Source organism: Gekko japonicus, unplaced genomic scaffold, assembly GCF_001447785.1.
Source record: "Gekko japonicus isolate JY-2015 unplaced genomic scaffold, Gekko_japonicus_V1.1 scaffold326, whole genome shotgun sequence".
NCBI lineage: Eukaryota > Metazoa > Chordata > Lepidosauria > Squamata > Gekkonidae > Gekko > Gekko japonicus.
Window position 1 is genome coordinate 832,942 of NW_015165245.1, and position 16,409 is coordinate 849,350.

Below are 16,409 nucleotides of genomic sequence, written 5' to 3' on the forward strand. Positions count from 1 at the left end.
CCCCCCCCCGGTCCCGGCTAAGGGGATGCAGGGCAAAAGACATCGGTAAGCGCCTGAGAAATCCGTTCCACTGGGGAGGCAGGGGTGGGCCCCGAGATCTCTTTTCCCAAATCCTTGGGGGGGGGGTCTACTTCCCCCACCCCACCCCCTTGTGTGCATGTTCCCTTCCTTTGCTACTTGGACGCTTGGGGCCACCTCCTTCCCACTGGCTGATCAATCCGTGCAGGTGCCAGCCAGGTAGGTCCCCTGAGCATCACGAGACTCCGCCACCTCTATTTTTATGCCCAGTTTGTGTCAGAGAACACTAGAGGCAGACGCGACTGCCGTGGGCTTTAGCAACACCAGATTTGCCCTCCTTTCTGGCAATTGGCAATCTCCCTCTAGTTCTCTGGAATTAGTCGGTGAAGCTTAAGCATCACGTGCAGAAGGGATTCATGGAGAGGGCATAAAGGTGGCGATTTTGTGCTCTGGGCGCCTCAGTCAAAAGACGATTGACTCTGGGACTGGGAGAGTCATATGGAAGTGTGTTGTACTCTGCATGGAAGAAAGAGTTGATGGGCTGCAGCTCCTTCATTTTCATTTGCTGACTTCATAGCCCACCCTGATGGAATCCAAGGCAGCACTGGAACTCCCAGGAGGTCTCCCACTCCAGGACTGACCAGGTTGGGAGAGCTTCCGCAAGCTTCCACTCCACTGTAGGTAGCCTTTGGGCAGGTCTGCTGCTACATGCCTTTGCTTACCTTTAGTCTCTTCCAGCTTTCCCTGCCGCCTCTTTTAAAAGGGGTTTCAATTAATAATGGGACAGCTTTGCAAGGAAACCGCGCGGATTGTTTTTGACTGGAGCGTTGCATGCATTAAACATACTTAAACTCGAGGTAATCTCAGCTGAATGTAATGCCTTTTAGAAATGGACTGGTTTTGTTAATAATGGATGGGATGGTATTGCATATAAAAACTGTAGCCTTTCTGCGTTAACTCTTTCCTTTCTCAACAGCTTATCTTCCTCACTGGCAGCTTGCCTTCCTTTGAAGAATGTATAAGGAGGCAGTCTTAAATTTCCTTATTTGAAAGTATGGATTCAACAGGCTTGCCTTTGAAGTAAATGTGATGTGATGGTGTGCGTGTAATCTTTGGGTGTGTCACTTATTTTGAAGTGTTTGAAATGCCTAGCAGAAACCTTGCTAAATGTTTCAAGCAGGAGTTCTGCTGAAATCTGCAGAGCTACTCCAGAGTAAGGAAAGAGGTAGATGGAAGGTCCTAAATGGGATTCTTAGCAAGTACCCGACCAGACCTCCTCCAGCTTGCTACTTTTCAGCATCTGTTAACCAAATGCAATTTCTTCTCTGCTTGTCTGTATGTTTGTTCCCCCACCCACCCCTGTGCTGACAAAAAAAATGCTTCCTCAGGTGGGACTAACCCTGCAGAGGGACAAAGATTTTAACATAAGGTGGCAAAGAAAGGATTTTAGCTGATCACTAAAGGAGGAGGAAGAGCCAGAAGAAATGAGGGGAACAGAAAAGAAGGCAAAGTTTGGCTGAACAAACTCCTCCATGTTCTCCAAAAAACCCCACTCCCTCTGTGTGGCTCTTGGGGTGAATGTGGGGATCATTTAGAGTGGTGTGCATTATTCAAGTGCTGTGCATTATTAGCATGTTTTAGGGGACTGCTCTAGTCTCCAGCAAAGTGCCTTGTAAGAGTAGCCCTTTGGAACCAATCATTTATTGCGTTTTAAATCCCACCCTCCGCCATTGGGCTCAGGGTGGCATTCATGGATCCCCTCAAATTGTCCTCCCAACAACCTTACAAGGGGTGTGTGTGTGTGTGTGTCTGTGACTGGCCTGGAGTGTTACACTCCATGTCAAACTGGATGTAAAGGAAGGGAGCCATAATCCAATTTCCTGCAGTTTGGGGGGGGGGATGTGGGCAGCTCTGTGGAGGGGCAGGGTTGTCTGGATGCATAGTGCTGGAGGAAGGGGGCTTTATCCTTTCCCTTGTATTGTTTCCCTAATTTGGAATCCCTCCTTTCTCGCAGGGGCAAAAAAGCAACTGCAGAGGGCAATTTAGACTGGTAAAACAGTGGGGTGGGGGTGGTAAGCCTTCCTCCCCAGTGCTGCAGTCCGGAGCAGAGTCACCCCTTCCTCTTTCTGTGGCTGCTGTTAGATTCCCCGCCATCTCTTTTCATTGCCCTGTGAGTCCTCAGTTGCACACTAGATATGACATCACATGGGCTCCTACTTTAATGAGCCCACATGGTTTGGGTCAGGCAGGAAGGGTCGTTCACGAAACCTTGTATGCTACGTGGTTGCATGTGTGAATGGCAAATGTGCATTTCTGAATACTCAGAAGCTGAGTACTTTTACTTCAGAAAGGCCAAAAGGTGGGTTTGTAGCTGCATTTCATCCACTCTGTGCTTTTGTTTCAGCTGTCAACTGATACCATCTATGTAAAGTGCATTCTTGGACCTCCGCCATTGTTGCCAACATTGAGACACAACTTTTCCAGCATGTACAGAGATGTAATCTTTCCAGCTTGAAGAGCCTCAACAAAGGTAATGCAAAACAGCTGGAGTGGTGGGTGATGTCCCAGCGGACAATGAAAGCTTATTTTTCAAGTCACTTGTGAAAACATTCCAAAGGAACATCCATCTTATAGCTTTCTGAGTTCTTAGTTTGGTACTAAAAGAAAGTATGGGGGAAAGGACTAAACCAAAGTATGGGGAGAAGGACAATATAGGTATCCTTTTTATTCTAGCCAGACAAGCTTGAAGGTGGTACTGCAGTTACTGTTGCTTGCAGTGGGAAAAGGCAGGAAGAGGTGGTGGCTCAGAGCAAACTAAAGCTGGGAGCATGTGCAGAGTGCGGAGGGTTGGCCACGCCCTGGATGCTTGGTCCATCCACTCTTCAGAACAGCAGGACGTTCACTCTATTAAGGAAATGCCACTTAACCACTCGAGTAATTGATTACATTTCCATAACTGCACATGCATGAAACCAAGAGTTCCTATGAAAAATGACAAGCCTTCCTTATTTTTCATCCATTTTAAGTTGTTGCCTTCGGAATAACAGGAATGCAGTGCTACGACATGTAGTCAGCATTGGCGGGATCCAGGCTGCTGTTGTTGTTGTTGTTCAGTCGCACAGTCGAGTCCGACTCTTCGCGACCCTACTGGGAATACCATTGCTTTGACCATGCGGACTTTTGTTGGCAGGGTGATGTCTCTACTTTTAATCATGCTGTTTAGGTTCGCCATCCCTTTCCTCCCAAGGAGCAGGCGTCCTTTAATTTCATGGCTACTGTCACAGTCTGCGGTGATCTGGGATCCCAGGAACGTGAAGTCTGTCACTACTTCCACGACTTCCCCTTCTATTTGCCAAGGAGTGGTGGGGCCGGATGCCATGATCTTAGTTTTTTTGATGTTGAGCTTGAAGCCCACTTTTGCACTCTCCTCTTTTACCCTGAGCAAGAGGCTCTTAAGGTCCTCTTCACTTTCTGCCATTAGAGTGGTATCGTCTGTATATCTGAGGTTGTTGATCTTTTCCCCAGCAATCTTAATTCCCACTTGTGATTCATCCAGGCCAGCATTTCGCATGATGTACTCTGCATATATATTAAATAAGCAAGGTGACAATATACATCCTTGTCGTACTCCTTTTCCTATGCTAAACCAATCAGTTGTTCCATATCCGGTTCTGACTGTTGCTTCTTGGCCCTTATACAGGTTTCTCAAGAGACATGTGAGGTGGTCTGGTACTCCCATCTCTTTAAGGACCTGCCATAGTTTGTTGTGATCCACACAGTCAAAAGCTTTAGCATAGTCAATGAAGCAGAAGTAGATATTTTTCTGGTACTCTCTTGCTTTCTCCATAATCCAGCGAATGTTGGCAATTTGATCTCTAGTTCCTCTACCTCTTCGAAACCCAGCTTGTACTTCTGGCAGTTCTCTATCCACGTACTGTTGAAGCCTAGCTTGTAGGATCTTGAGCATGACCTTGCTAGCGTGTGATATGAGTGCAATTGTGCGATAGTTTGAACATTCCTTGGCATTGCCCTTCTTTGGGATTGGAATGTATACTGACCTTTTCCAATCCTGTGGCCACTGTTGCGTTATCCAAATTTGCTGGCAAATGGAGTGCAGCACTTTAACAGCATCATCTTCTAAGACTTTGAATAGCTCAGCTGGAATACCATCACCTCCACTAGCTTTGTTGTTAGCAATGCTTTCTAAGGCCCATTTAACTTCACATTCCAGGATGTCTGGCTCGAGGTCAGTGATTATACCGTCGTGGTTGTCAAGGACATCGAGGTCTTTCTTGTATAGTTCTTCTGTGTATTCTTGCCATCTTTTCCTAATCTCTTCTGCTTCTGTTAGGTCCCTACCGTTTTTGTCCTTTATCATGGCCAGCTTTGCATGGAACGCTCCCTTGATTTCTCCAATTTTCTTGAAGAGATCTCTAGTCCTTCCCATTCTATTGTTTTCTTCTATTACTTTGCACTGTTCATTCAGGAAGGCCTCCTTATCTCTCCTTGCTGTTCTCTGGAAATCTGCGTTCAGTTGGGTAAATCTTTCCTTTTCGCCTTTGCCTTTCGCTTTCCTTCTTTCCTCTGCTATTTGTAAAGCCTCATCAGAAAGCCACTTTGCTTTCTTACATTTCTTTTTCTTTGGGATGGTGGTGATTGCTGCTTCCTGTACAATGTCACGAACCTCTGTCCATAGTTCTTCAGGCACTCTATCTATCAAATCCAGACCCTTGAATCTATTCTTCACCTCTACTGTATATTCATCAGGGATGCGATCTAGGTCAAACCTGAATGGCCTCGTGGTTTTCCCAATTTTCTTCAGTTTAAGTCTGAATTTTGCAATGAGTAGCTCATGATCTGAACCACAGTCAGCTCCAGGTCTTGTTTTTACTGACTGGATAGAGCTTCTCCATCTTTGACTGCAAATTATATAGTCAATCTGATTTCGGTGTTGCCCATCTGGTGATGTCCATGTGTAGAGTCGCCTCTTAGGTTGTTGGAAAAGGGTGTTCGCTATGACCAGTGTGTTCTCTTGACAAAACTCTGTTAACCTTTGCCCTGCTTCATTTTGCTTTCCAAGGCCAAACTTGTCTGTTATTCCAGTTACCTTTTGACTTCCTACTTTAGCATTCCAGTCCCCTATGATGATGAGGACATCATTTTTTGGTGTTAGTTCTAGGAGGTGTTGTAGGTCTTCATAGAACCGGTCCACTTCAGCCTCTTCTGCATCAGTGGTTGGGGCATAGACTTGGATTACTGTGATGTTGAATGGTTTGCCTTGGAATCGGACAGAAATCATTCTGTCATTTTTGAGATTGTATCCCAGTACTGCCTTTTGCACTCTCTTGTTGACTATAAAGGCCACACCATTTTTTCTACGAGATTCCTGGCCACAGTAGTAGATATAATGGTCTTCTGAGTTAAATTCGCCCATTCCTGTCCACTTTAGTTCACTGATTCCTAAGATATCGATGTTCAGTCTTGCCATCTCATTTTTGACCACGTCAAGCTTACCTTGATTCATAGATCTTACATTCCAGGTTCCTATGCAATATTGTTCTTTGCAGCATCGGACTTTCCTTTCACCATCAGACACATCCACAACTGAGCGTCCTTTCGGCTTTGGCCCAGCCGCTTCACTCTTTCTGGGGTTACTTGTACTTGCCCTCTGCTCTTCCTCAGTAGCATATTGGACACCTTCCGACCAGTGCTCCCTCTAAGCTGTGGAGTCCTGTGAGCAAAAATCCTACTTGGTGAGCTCCTGGCATTAAAGCTGTGAGCGAGTGATTTGGCTGCTGCATACATTAGTTTGCGCTGGAGCCCTCCTTCCCGAGCTGAGACAAAAAGGTGTGAGCCGGAGGCTGAAAACCTATGAGCTGGCTCACGCTAACTCAGCTTAGAGGGAACACTGCTTCCGACCTGAGGGGCTCATCTTCTGGCGTCATATCTTTTAGCCTTTTGTTACTGTCCATGGGGTTTTCTTGGCAAAGATACTGGAGTGGGTTGCCATTTCCTTCTCCAGTGGATCACGCTTGGTCTGAGTTCTCTGCTGTGGCCTGTCCGTCTTGGGTGGCCCTTCACGGCATAGCCCACAGCTTCATCGAACCGCGCAAGCCCCCTCGCCACGACAAGGCAGTGATCCATGAGGGGATTACTTCTGCTTTAAACCTGCCGTAACAAATACTGTGTTGCAATATACAATCCACTGAGGCTGTTACTTCTGTACACAGAACTGTTGGATGGCTACAGAATCAGACTAAGGGTCCATCTAAACCAGACCCCTATTTCCACTCTCCAGGAATCAAGGTCCTACAGAAGAGGTCCCTGTTTTTTGTATTAATTCTTGGCATTTATAACATGCTTACTGTGTTCAAAGTGCTTTACACTCATGATATTAGTGAAATCCTTCCAACAGCCTTGTGAGTTAGGCCAGTCTTCCTTTTGGAAATCGGTGGGGGAGGGCTGAGAGATGAGTGAGAGTGACTTGCCTGCTGACTTCACCAGATATGTAAATTGCAGAACTCCCAGTTCCTGGCTCCTTTCTCTTAGCCACTGTGCCACATCAGCTTTTGATCAGGGAAGAGGCAGGTGTGTGTGTGTGTGTGTGCGGTCAGCAGCAGTGAGGCAAGAGAGGCTTGTGCCAAGTGAATCCATGCTGCTCTTACAAGGCAAGGCACAGCGTGGCATCTTGTAAAGTGGGAAGAATGGGGTCCTACTAATGGCCACCCATGTCAAGCAGCCTTATTCCATTCTAGGATTTTACACTGTGACTCTTCCAGGAAAAGGACACACACACGGGCATGGGTCCTATACTTCAGAGAGGGAGAGGGGCAGAAATGCTGTTCTCCACTTGGGTAGTCTCCCTCACGCAGAAGAAGTTCGAGGAGAAGCTCTCTGTTCTAGGGCACCTCAGCCAGCCTGGCTTTATTTCCTACCAGGTTGATCTTGGTAATGAACCGTGGGAGAGCCACAAACACCGTCCCCAACCCAAAGTACTCACACTCCTACATACTGGTTGTGTGATGAGTGATTTCCCTTTAACTACAGGCCTCTTTTTAATCAGCAGATAGCTGTTTCCGAGTTTAATATGTTCAATGGTGCAAAAGTGTCACTGCTCTGATAGATACACCTTAAAGCCGGGATGGCCACCTTTTGGAATCTTGGGGGCCGCTTAATTCTCCATATAATTTCTGGGAGAAGGAAGTGCCCCTTCATCCTTAGTCCAGCTCAGTAATAAAGTATCACCTACCTTCAGAAATAATAAAGTATCACCTGTCTTTACAAATAAGACATTTCTGTGGAGGTGTGTGCATCCGTCGTCAAAGGGTTTTTGTTTTTTTTTAAATTAAACCACCCGAAAGCTGAAAATCAGGAGTGGATGTATAATGTGGGTGGGTTAGGGTAAGATTCTTAACCCTTTCTCTTCTTGTCATTTGTCTCCTTAAAGTCACCCCCGGGGCCTTTTCTCCCCAAAAGGGCAACATATGAAGACCCTGTTTCTTTTTCTCCCAAGGAGGAGAAATTAGCTCCAGGGAGAGGGGTATTTTCAGCAGGGAAAATGGAGGAAAGGCTGAGCAGCCTTTCTTCTTCCTGCTGATTCTCCCCCAAAACCTGCAGCCTCTGGAGCCTCATTTGGCTTTTAAGAAAAAGAAATGAGGAAAATATGCTTATCTAAGTGAAATCAGTATGACTCACAATTATGTGGCACAAATATGACAAAAAAGAGATGTAATCATTAGAGAAAGCAATATGTCATGAAGAGAACCTAAATGCAAACAGTTATCCTTATTAATGAAACAGGGGCAACATTATTAGAATGCCTTTATCAACATTTGGTAGGGCTTTGGTGTGGGGGAAGGTAGGGGGAGAGAGACAGTGTCTTGGTGTGCGGTGCCTGTTCGAAAGCAGGCTAATCAATGCACAAGTGTGTGTATAAAGAATATCTGAACAATCCTTTGGAATGTGTGCATGTGTTCCACAAGCTGCAGAAATGCTTGGCAGTTCTGTCTGAATGGTATTATAGATTTTCAAGCTAAAATATTTATGCTTTTCACAGTAAGCGTAGCAGAGCTCCATGACTATTGATTTACCTTGGGAGGGGGAGGTATCTTTGGTTTATTGATCTGGTGGAATCACAGTGACTCCATTCAGAACTTGCCTATGGTGCTGCATGGGTTGCTTTCCTGGAAATGAATGCCTCCCCCCATTCTCACACCACCAGCAGAATGAGAAGGCACTCATCAAAACCGTTACACATGGCCTAGAAAATGGCCCTGGAGCATCTGGCCCTGCAGAATTGCTGAAGCAAAGAAGGTGAGGACCCAGACCCTCCCTTGGATGGCACCTTGCTGGGAGCCCCACATAGGGGTAGAATATAGGTATAACAAACCCCTAGTGGTTCATAAAGTCAGCTTCTTGTTATCTTATCAGAACATGTTTTCCTCTTAAATTGCAAATAATGTTCTGTGAAATAATTTGAAGAAAAAAAAAAGCTGTAGAGAGTGGTCAGAAAGCGATGACCAAGATTTGCATTCAGAGAAACTGTTTGGAGGAGATGTTCATCTGACACAAACGGTGGATCCAGGGAACATGGTGGCGCACAGTGGTTACTTCTAATCTAACTCCACACAGAGGGTGCCATCAACCTGTTGGCTGCAGCGGCAAGCCATGTGGTAAAGCTTGCCAGTGTCTTTGGCTCCCTTACAGAAACAGGAGGGTGGCAAAGCCGTGACGATGTCAACGTCACCATGCAACCTCTGACTACAGCCAGGTATGTGGTTGTGGGGTTATTTGGACACCAACCTATGAGACTTCATTTCAGTCTGCCCATAGATGCTCACTGTTCCGCTTACAGTTTACCACAGTTTATAGCATCAACAAACTGTGGTTGGAAACCAATGGTAGATAATCCTGTGATAGTGGTTTAAAAACTGTAGCAGTTTTAACTGCAGAGAGATGTCCGTTTGTATTCAGTAACTAATGGCAATCCCAGGTTTCCATGGGGAAACTGCACTTCTTCTCTTCTCTGCTTTTGTGGATGTCTGGTAACATGTTCAGACGTTCTATGTTAAGTTTTTGGCTGCTGTGCAGTTAGCGCTTAGCTGTTTCAGCTCTTTGACGCTCTGAGTAAGTTGCCAGAAGTGAAAACTGAAGGTATTATTAACAATCCCCCCTTTTGGTATACCAGACTGCATTTTAAAATACCTCTTGTTCTGTTTCCACTGTCTTAACTAGACATGCTCAAGTACCAGCGGGTCCAGCTCATATCCTGCTTGCCCAGTGGTGAGCAAGGAGTGTGGTGTGGCCTCCTTCACAGCCTTCTTTCAGGACATTCTCTCAACCCTGCATTCTGGATTTTAGATAGTTAAACTGGAGCATTTCAACAAAATGTTTAATTAGAAATAACGTTTCACCTTTTCTTAGATAGTCCACTCTATTACTGCCTTTATTAATGGAAAAAGGCAGACGTGTGATTTAAGATGTATTAATTCTTATAAACACATGAAGAAGGATCTGGTTGTACTTTCTCCTTTGCCATTCCAAATGTCCAAACAGAAAAGGTGTTTTTTCCTCCCCCGCACACCATTTTCAGTGCATTGCAGAGCCAAAGGAACACCACCTCTGGTTATTTTTAAATGGTTTCTTGATGTAATTTCAAAGTAAGTGTATTACAGAAACATTCCATGGCATTAAACATGATTTATACTCTTTTAATGTTTATCATAAAGTACCATTTCTACTGTTGGAAGAGGTTGGTTCCTTGTTCTGACCTTTAAAGGAAAAAAAAACCCTCCACATATTAGTTCCATTAGATTATAATAATGTTTCAGGTTTCTTGGGTGTTAATATATGTAACCATTTGTCAGATCATCATCTGTTTGTTTCCACTGGTCAGTTTAAAGGAGTAGGAGGTGTTGAAGCAGAGCCGTGATCCTCTTTTGTTGACTTCTAAAAGTTCTAAAATTGAACATAAGAAGCCATGTTAGATCAGGCCAGTGGCCCACCGAGTCCAATGCTCTGTGTCACACAGTGGCCCAAAACCAGGTGCCATCACAATGGCTAGGATGTCACTCACATTTCTAGAATCAGGAATGGTCTGTTGAGGGAAAGGAAGTTTGATCTAGTTGAGAAGGGAAATGTTTCACATACCAATTAGGAATTGCCAGTATTGTCAGATAAAACCAGAGAGATGCCCCTCAAAGTGAAGGATATCTGAGGAATATGTCTAGCTGCAGTTGAAAGTCTGGAAAGTGAAATTCATCAAGCCAGCTGATATAATGACCATCATTAGGAACCAAAAATTCAGTTATTATCTGTGCTTTATAGATAGCCTATTGAACATGATGTCTAATCCATGACAGACTGAAAGAACTCGTTAAGTTTTGTGCCATTGATCTAAACATAAACTCCTTCATTGACATTTATAGCTGTGCTTAACAGATATCAATACAAACATGGCTCAACATTTATACCAAATGGATGTTCTAAGTAGTTATGCTTTATCAGGGAGAATTTTGACTGTGTGAATGAATGAGCAAACGAACTGGGAAAGTGTAAAGAAAGCTCTTGTATAAATTGTATAAGGTAAAGTACCGATGAGCATTTCCATGAGCCAGCATTTCCATTTGCTGATAAATACTTCAAGGGGAATATTATGGATCTATTTTAATTAATACTTTTGTTTTCCATGTAATCTATGTACAGAGCACAAAAGCTTTCTGCTAAGCTTGCAATCCCAGTTGCAAAATGGGGGACACAACAAAGGGAAGAAAGAATGAAAGGGACAGGAAAAGCTAACAAGGGATGAATGCAAGAGAGGCAGTTATGTGGACTTAAAATTCATGACGTGTTATTGGATTCAGTTAACCCGATCCAAATTGAATTGCCCTCTTAACTCTCGGGCTTTGGTCTAAACAAAGGGCCATTTCTGAAATAATCCCCACCTAAGTGTGGCTATTGGATAGATCTCTGTGAATACATGAAACATTAACTGGATCAGATTCCACAAAGTAACTGAGCCTAGATTTCTGACTTTATCTGGCTTGTGGAATTCACTTATAGCAAATTGTGTGTACAGACAGGCCTGTTACGCCAATTGCTTTATTTACAGCAGAGACTAACTAAATTTTAATGTGAGTCCTGGCCAGCTATACCAAGGTCATGTCTGAACCCAGAGTTCCAGTAATGGAGACCACACGGGTGTTTTTCCAAAACAAATAATTTCTTTACTAAGCAATATCAAAGTCACACATACAGAATAATCAGTCTCACTTTTCACATACACTCAAGGTTCCTTTAGAATTACAGAAATAGAGATAAAATAGTTTCTTATTTACTTGGAGGTAGGCAGGAAAATTGGTTAATACTTGCCTGTTTCAGAAGTCTTGTCTGTTGCAATGAAGAATAAAGGGACAGAAAATAATGTCTAGAAGTTTACTGTTCCAGAACCAGCCGGTCAAGTGTGTGTGTATGTATGGATGTCTTTGGCTGCAGTCAAAAGAGATCCATAATAGACAGAAAGGATTGTTGCATAGCAAGAAAGGAATTCAAGTATAAAGGAGTTGATGAGAGGAGAGGTGGCTAGCCTGAAGCATGGTCTTTGTGTTGATGGTAGAATGTGGCTAGCAAAACCTTAACGCATGGTCTTCACGTTTTATAGTTGAATCTCCAGGTGGGTGGCACCTTGCCAAACTGCAATCCCACCTACTTACAAGTCCATCCCATAGCAGTTCCCCATTGGTGCATGTAGAAAGGGGCAGGTATTCTATGGGTGGGGCGATATTTGAAACTCTACACTCTATCTCATGGAATGCCATCTGGCCAGGTGTGAAATGTCGGCTTCCTGTATCTTCTATGAAGTACAGATGAATCTTGGCTTTCCCAGGCATAAACAGGAAACTTGCAATACAGATGCAGATCAGGTCCGTGTCCTGCATGACATCTCATCTTTTCAGTAATGGGGGAATTCCTCCTTCTTGGTTGTTGTTCTGCTCACAATGGCTAACATGTGCTCCTTCTTCCCACAATGCCCTGCTGAATGTGTGCAAGCTACATTAACATGAAATGCAGGCAAGCGTTCCCTATGTGAAGTCTCTCACAGTAGGTGATGCAAACAGCTTTCTTTGGCTCATGGTATACAGATGTGTGCACAGTCCATTTGTTGCGTGTGTAGCAGATATAAAACCATAAATTAGTCCATTTCCCAACAGGCCTATGGAATAAATGAAGTTATTTGTAGAAATTCAAGGATGGATTCAGATGGATTTTCCCCAGGGAACATTGCCTTGTGCAGTTGTGGAATTGTGGTGATGACGTGGAACTGGATTGGCTTGAGCGGCTCAAAAATATTTCCACATGGTTTCAGCCAGAGCTGAAATGATTTGGTTTCTCTAGTCTTCAGAAGTTTCCTGTGAATTTTAATTTAAGGGGGAAATTCTCCAAATATTCTGCAGCTGTAGGAATACATTGACCTTAAAAACCAGCATTTTTCATCCACATTTAATTGTAAACATACAACAGTCAGTAGTCATCTGAGCAGTGATATGTGCACAGTAATCAATCTTTGATAGCCTCTCTTAATGTGGCCTAGTGATACATAAGTATCTTGAATAGCTTGTCTCACTGAACACATATATCACATGTCCATGACATTACTTGCTCCAACAGATTTGTAATTTGTCGGAAGGAAGGATTTTTCTAATTATTAGACTGCATGTTAATCTACAACTTTATTTAGATTTTTTAAAATCTTTCCAGGGAACCTGCCTGAAGAAGAATTTATAATTTTCCTACTGAAAATTCTGAGTGCCCTGCCATTCCTAATGGTTCCTCTGTGAATTTTAATTTAATTTACTTGAAAGATTGGTATATTGCCCAACAGTCTCTATACACTGAAATCTGGCAAAATGATTCATCCCCTCATGCAAACATTATGTCTTTTCTTCAACTTCTGTTTCATTTCTTCAGATGACATAACTCTTCGGAATTCTTATGGGTGTTTCCCCCAGAATTCTGGGCATCTCTTGTCCGTGGGCATGTATTGATGCATTGGCTAGAAATAATATGCTTCTGGACTGGCTTGGTAGAAATTGTGAAGGACTTGACTAGGCTACACCAGAATGCCTTTAGTCAACCATTTCCTCTCTTGCATTTGTACCAACATTTAGTCACTTCTTTATTTGCCTGAGAATCAGCTGTGATTCAGATCTGGATTAACAGGAATAGAGAAATAGAAATGGCTATATGTAAACTTTGGTGATTGGAAGAGGCCCTGTTCCATGTTCCATCACCATGGGAAGTCTGATGGGTGGTCAGGTGTAACAGGACCTTCTCAGCAGCAGCAAGACACTGATTTTTGAAGCATGTTTGACTCCATCCTATTTTGGTTTCAGAAAAGCAGAAGTATGGTAATGTGGCTAGCTGAGGTTTTGGCGCATATATTATGCTGATGTACTTTTGATCTGTGTTGGTATAGATTATGAATTGAATAGCTCTATGAATCCTTGCTTTTATATTTTTAACTTCTGGTGTTTTGAATTGCTTATGATTTTGGGTATTTTGATTTTAAATTGCACTTTTACTGTAAATACCTTTACAGCTTATTTATACTGTGAAGCAGCGTACAATGTTTAAATAAAATATAAACATACATTGGAAGGAATGCAGCTGATTATGCTAGTGCCCTATTTGCATTTTGGTTAATATTTTTCTGTACAATTTTGTTTTTCTTGACAGTTGAACCTTTTTTTTAACCAAGCATATTGAATTTTTAAAAAGTCCTATCCATAACCAACAACATTATTTGGTGAGAAACCAATTTGGTGAGAAACCTAAGGGACCAGCAAGATTTTTGGGGTGTTTTCAAGCGTCAAAGCTCCCTTTATCAGATTATTTGTGTAATTTCCCAAAGTGCTAAATACTCTGCGCAGCCATCACTCTGGAAGGCCAATGTTTTTATTGGCCATATTGCAGATGAGGAACTGAGAGATATTGGCTGCCTTCATGACTAAGGTGACATTTGAATCCAGGACTTCCCCACCCAAGTCTCAGTTTCTTAACAACTGCCCTAGACTAATTCATTGCCCCCCTCTATTTCTGTCTAGCCCTTCTACCCAATGCTTCACATTTATGTCACTTTAATATACACACATATGTATTTCTTGGTATTCCTTGCAGGTAAATCTTTACCACATGTTCTGAACTGAGCTACAGAGAACATGGGGCCAATGGGACGAGCAAAGACTGAAGGGAACCAGACAAGCCTCTCTGCCATGGAGCTGTATGCCAGAATGAACTTGCTGGGCTTCACCGTCCCCTACAGTGATCTCCCTGCTGACTCTGAACGAGGGCTGAAGGACAGCACCAAGATGGTGGAGGTGCAGATCATCCTCATCTGTGCCTACAGCACTATTATCTTGCTAGGGTTGTTGGGCAACACGCTGGTGATTCATGTAGTGATCAAGTTCAAGAGTATGCGCACTGTGACTAACTTCTTCATTGCCAACTTGGCCGTGGCTGATCTGCTGGTGAACACACTCTGTCTGCCTTTTACCTTAATTTATACCTTGCAGGGAGAGTGGAAGCTTGGTCCGGTCCTGTGTTACCTAGTGCCTTACGCTCAAGGTCTTGCCGTGCAGGTCTCTATTGTTACTTTGACTGTGATAGCCCTGGATCGGCACCGGTGCATTGTGTATCACTTGGAGAGCAAAATCTCTAAGCGGATCAGCTTCCTCATCATTGGGGTGGTCTGGGCTGGCAGTGCCCTGTTGGCGAGTCCCTTGGCCATCTTCCGGGAGTATTTCTCCATTGACATCAGCCAGGATGTCAAGATGGTGGTCTGTGCAGAAAGCTGGCAGAGGGAAGGGAAAGTGAATTATGGCACCATCTACAGTGTCTCGATGCTCCTGATCCAATACGTCTTGCCTCTGGCGATCATCAGCTATGCCTACATCCGTATTTGGAGTAAGCTAAAGAATCATGTCAGTCCCGGGTCAGGGAATGACCACTACCATCAGAGGCGTCATAAGACCACCAAAATGCTAGTCTGCGTGGTGCTGGTGTTTGCGCTCTGCTGGTTGCCTTTTCACATCTTTCAGCTTGTCAGCGACATTTACAGTAAAGTGTTGGATCTTGCTGAGTACAAACTGATCTATACGCTCTTTCATGTCATCGCAATGTGCTCAACTTTTGCCAATCCCATCCTCTATGGCTGGATGAACACCAACTACAGAACAGTTTTCCTGACAACTTTCCAGTGTGAACAGCGTCTGGATTCTATCCACCCCGAAGTATCACCCGCACTTAAAGCCAAGAAAAATCTGGAAGTGAAAGAGAAGCATTTCAATGGGTCCCCATTCTCAGAGCCTACTAATGTCTAAGAAAGCTGAACAAAGAGGGGGGCTGCATAAGTGGAGGGAGATGTGTTGTTGATGTATGTAGATCATAAACTTACAAGCTGGAGGAAGAGCTGAGAAATTATCTCTCCATATTTCCAAAAGAAGTGGCCAATTGTCATTATATATATGTTTCAAAGAAATATTAAGAGATTTGGTTTATGATTACCTACAGTCAGCATTAGAAGACTGTCATCCTTTGGTACAGAACTTAATGAATCAGAGAAGCAAGGGTTTACCATTTAAAAAAACAAACAAAACAGGTGGAGCGAAGGGAGGGACGCAGGCATTCTTCTAATGAATACTGGATGCTGGGGCATAGTACAGTCAGGTATCAAAGTGCCCTCTGGTGGCAATGATAGGAATTGCTGTTGAAACTCAAGCACCATATCTTTCCTCACCCCTCACTCCAAGAAGAGGGCATCCCCAAAGGCTGGACACTTTATTTCTCTCCCCCCCCCCAATTTAAACAAAGGCAGACTTCCTCCAGAAGCTACAGTTAAGGTCAGACTCACAAGCTATTCATGGTAAAATACTGGAGGGCAAACTTCAGAGTTAGAGCTTGGACTGCTATTTGTGCCACACTTGAAGGCTGTCTAATTAAGGTGGTTTCCAGGCCGGCCTGTTTTGTGCACCTGCTCCTCATAGCAGAACAGGCGATGGTTTTGTTTGCATCACATCTCCCAGTTTCATTTAAGGCTTCCTTTCTGGAAGGAGAAAACTGGGAGAATTCTGCACAAAAGCTCATACTTCCCACCAATGTTCCCTCTAAGCTGTGGAGTCTTGTGAGCAAAAATCCTACTTGGTGAGCTACTGGCATTAAAGTTGTGAGCGAGCGATTTGGCTACTGCGGAAACTAGTTTGCTCTGGAGCCATCCTTCCTGAGCGAAGACAAGAATGTGTGAGCCAGACGCTAAAAATCTGTGAGCTAGCTCACACTAACTCAGCTTAGAGGGAACACTGCTTCCCACTCTGAGACTGGACAGAAGCCTCTTTCTG

General features: G+C 43.8%; 1 protein-coding gene across 3 annotated transcripts; it reads left to right on the forward strand.

The window, feature by feature from the left end:
• NPY2R (neuropeptide Y receptor Y2) lies at positions 1-16,163 on the forward strand. Of its 3 annotated transcripts, none has more exons than XM_015410068.1 (4): positions 1-45; positions 596-695; positions 2,423-2,548; positions 14,194-16,163. In XM_015410068.1, exon 4 carries the CDS (start codon positions 14,235-14,237, stop codon positions 15,393-15,395), a length of 1,161 nt encoding a protein of 386 aa, XP_015265554.1. In that variant the 5' UTR covers positions 1-45; positions 596-695; positions 2,423-2,548; positions 14,194-14,234; the 3' UTR covers positions 15,396-16,163. The 3 variants fall into 3 exon arrangements, with proteins under 3 accessions (XP_015265554.1, XP_015265555.1, XP_015265556.1); XM_015410069.1 differs by lacking the exon at positions 1-45 and adding an exon at positions 995-1,070 and having other exon boundaries at positions 533-695; XM_015410070.1 differs by lacking the exons at positions 1-45; positions 596-695 and adding an exon at positions 832-875.
• The last annotated feature ends 246 nt before the right edge of the window (positions 16,164-16,409 follow it).

What these genes read in the sequence shown, in the direction of transcription:
- NPY2R (XM_015410068.1), top strand. Translation starts at nt 14,235, where the DNA reads ATGGGGCCAATGGGACGAGCAAAGACTGAAGGGAACCAGACAAGCCTC.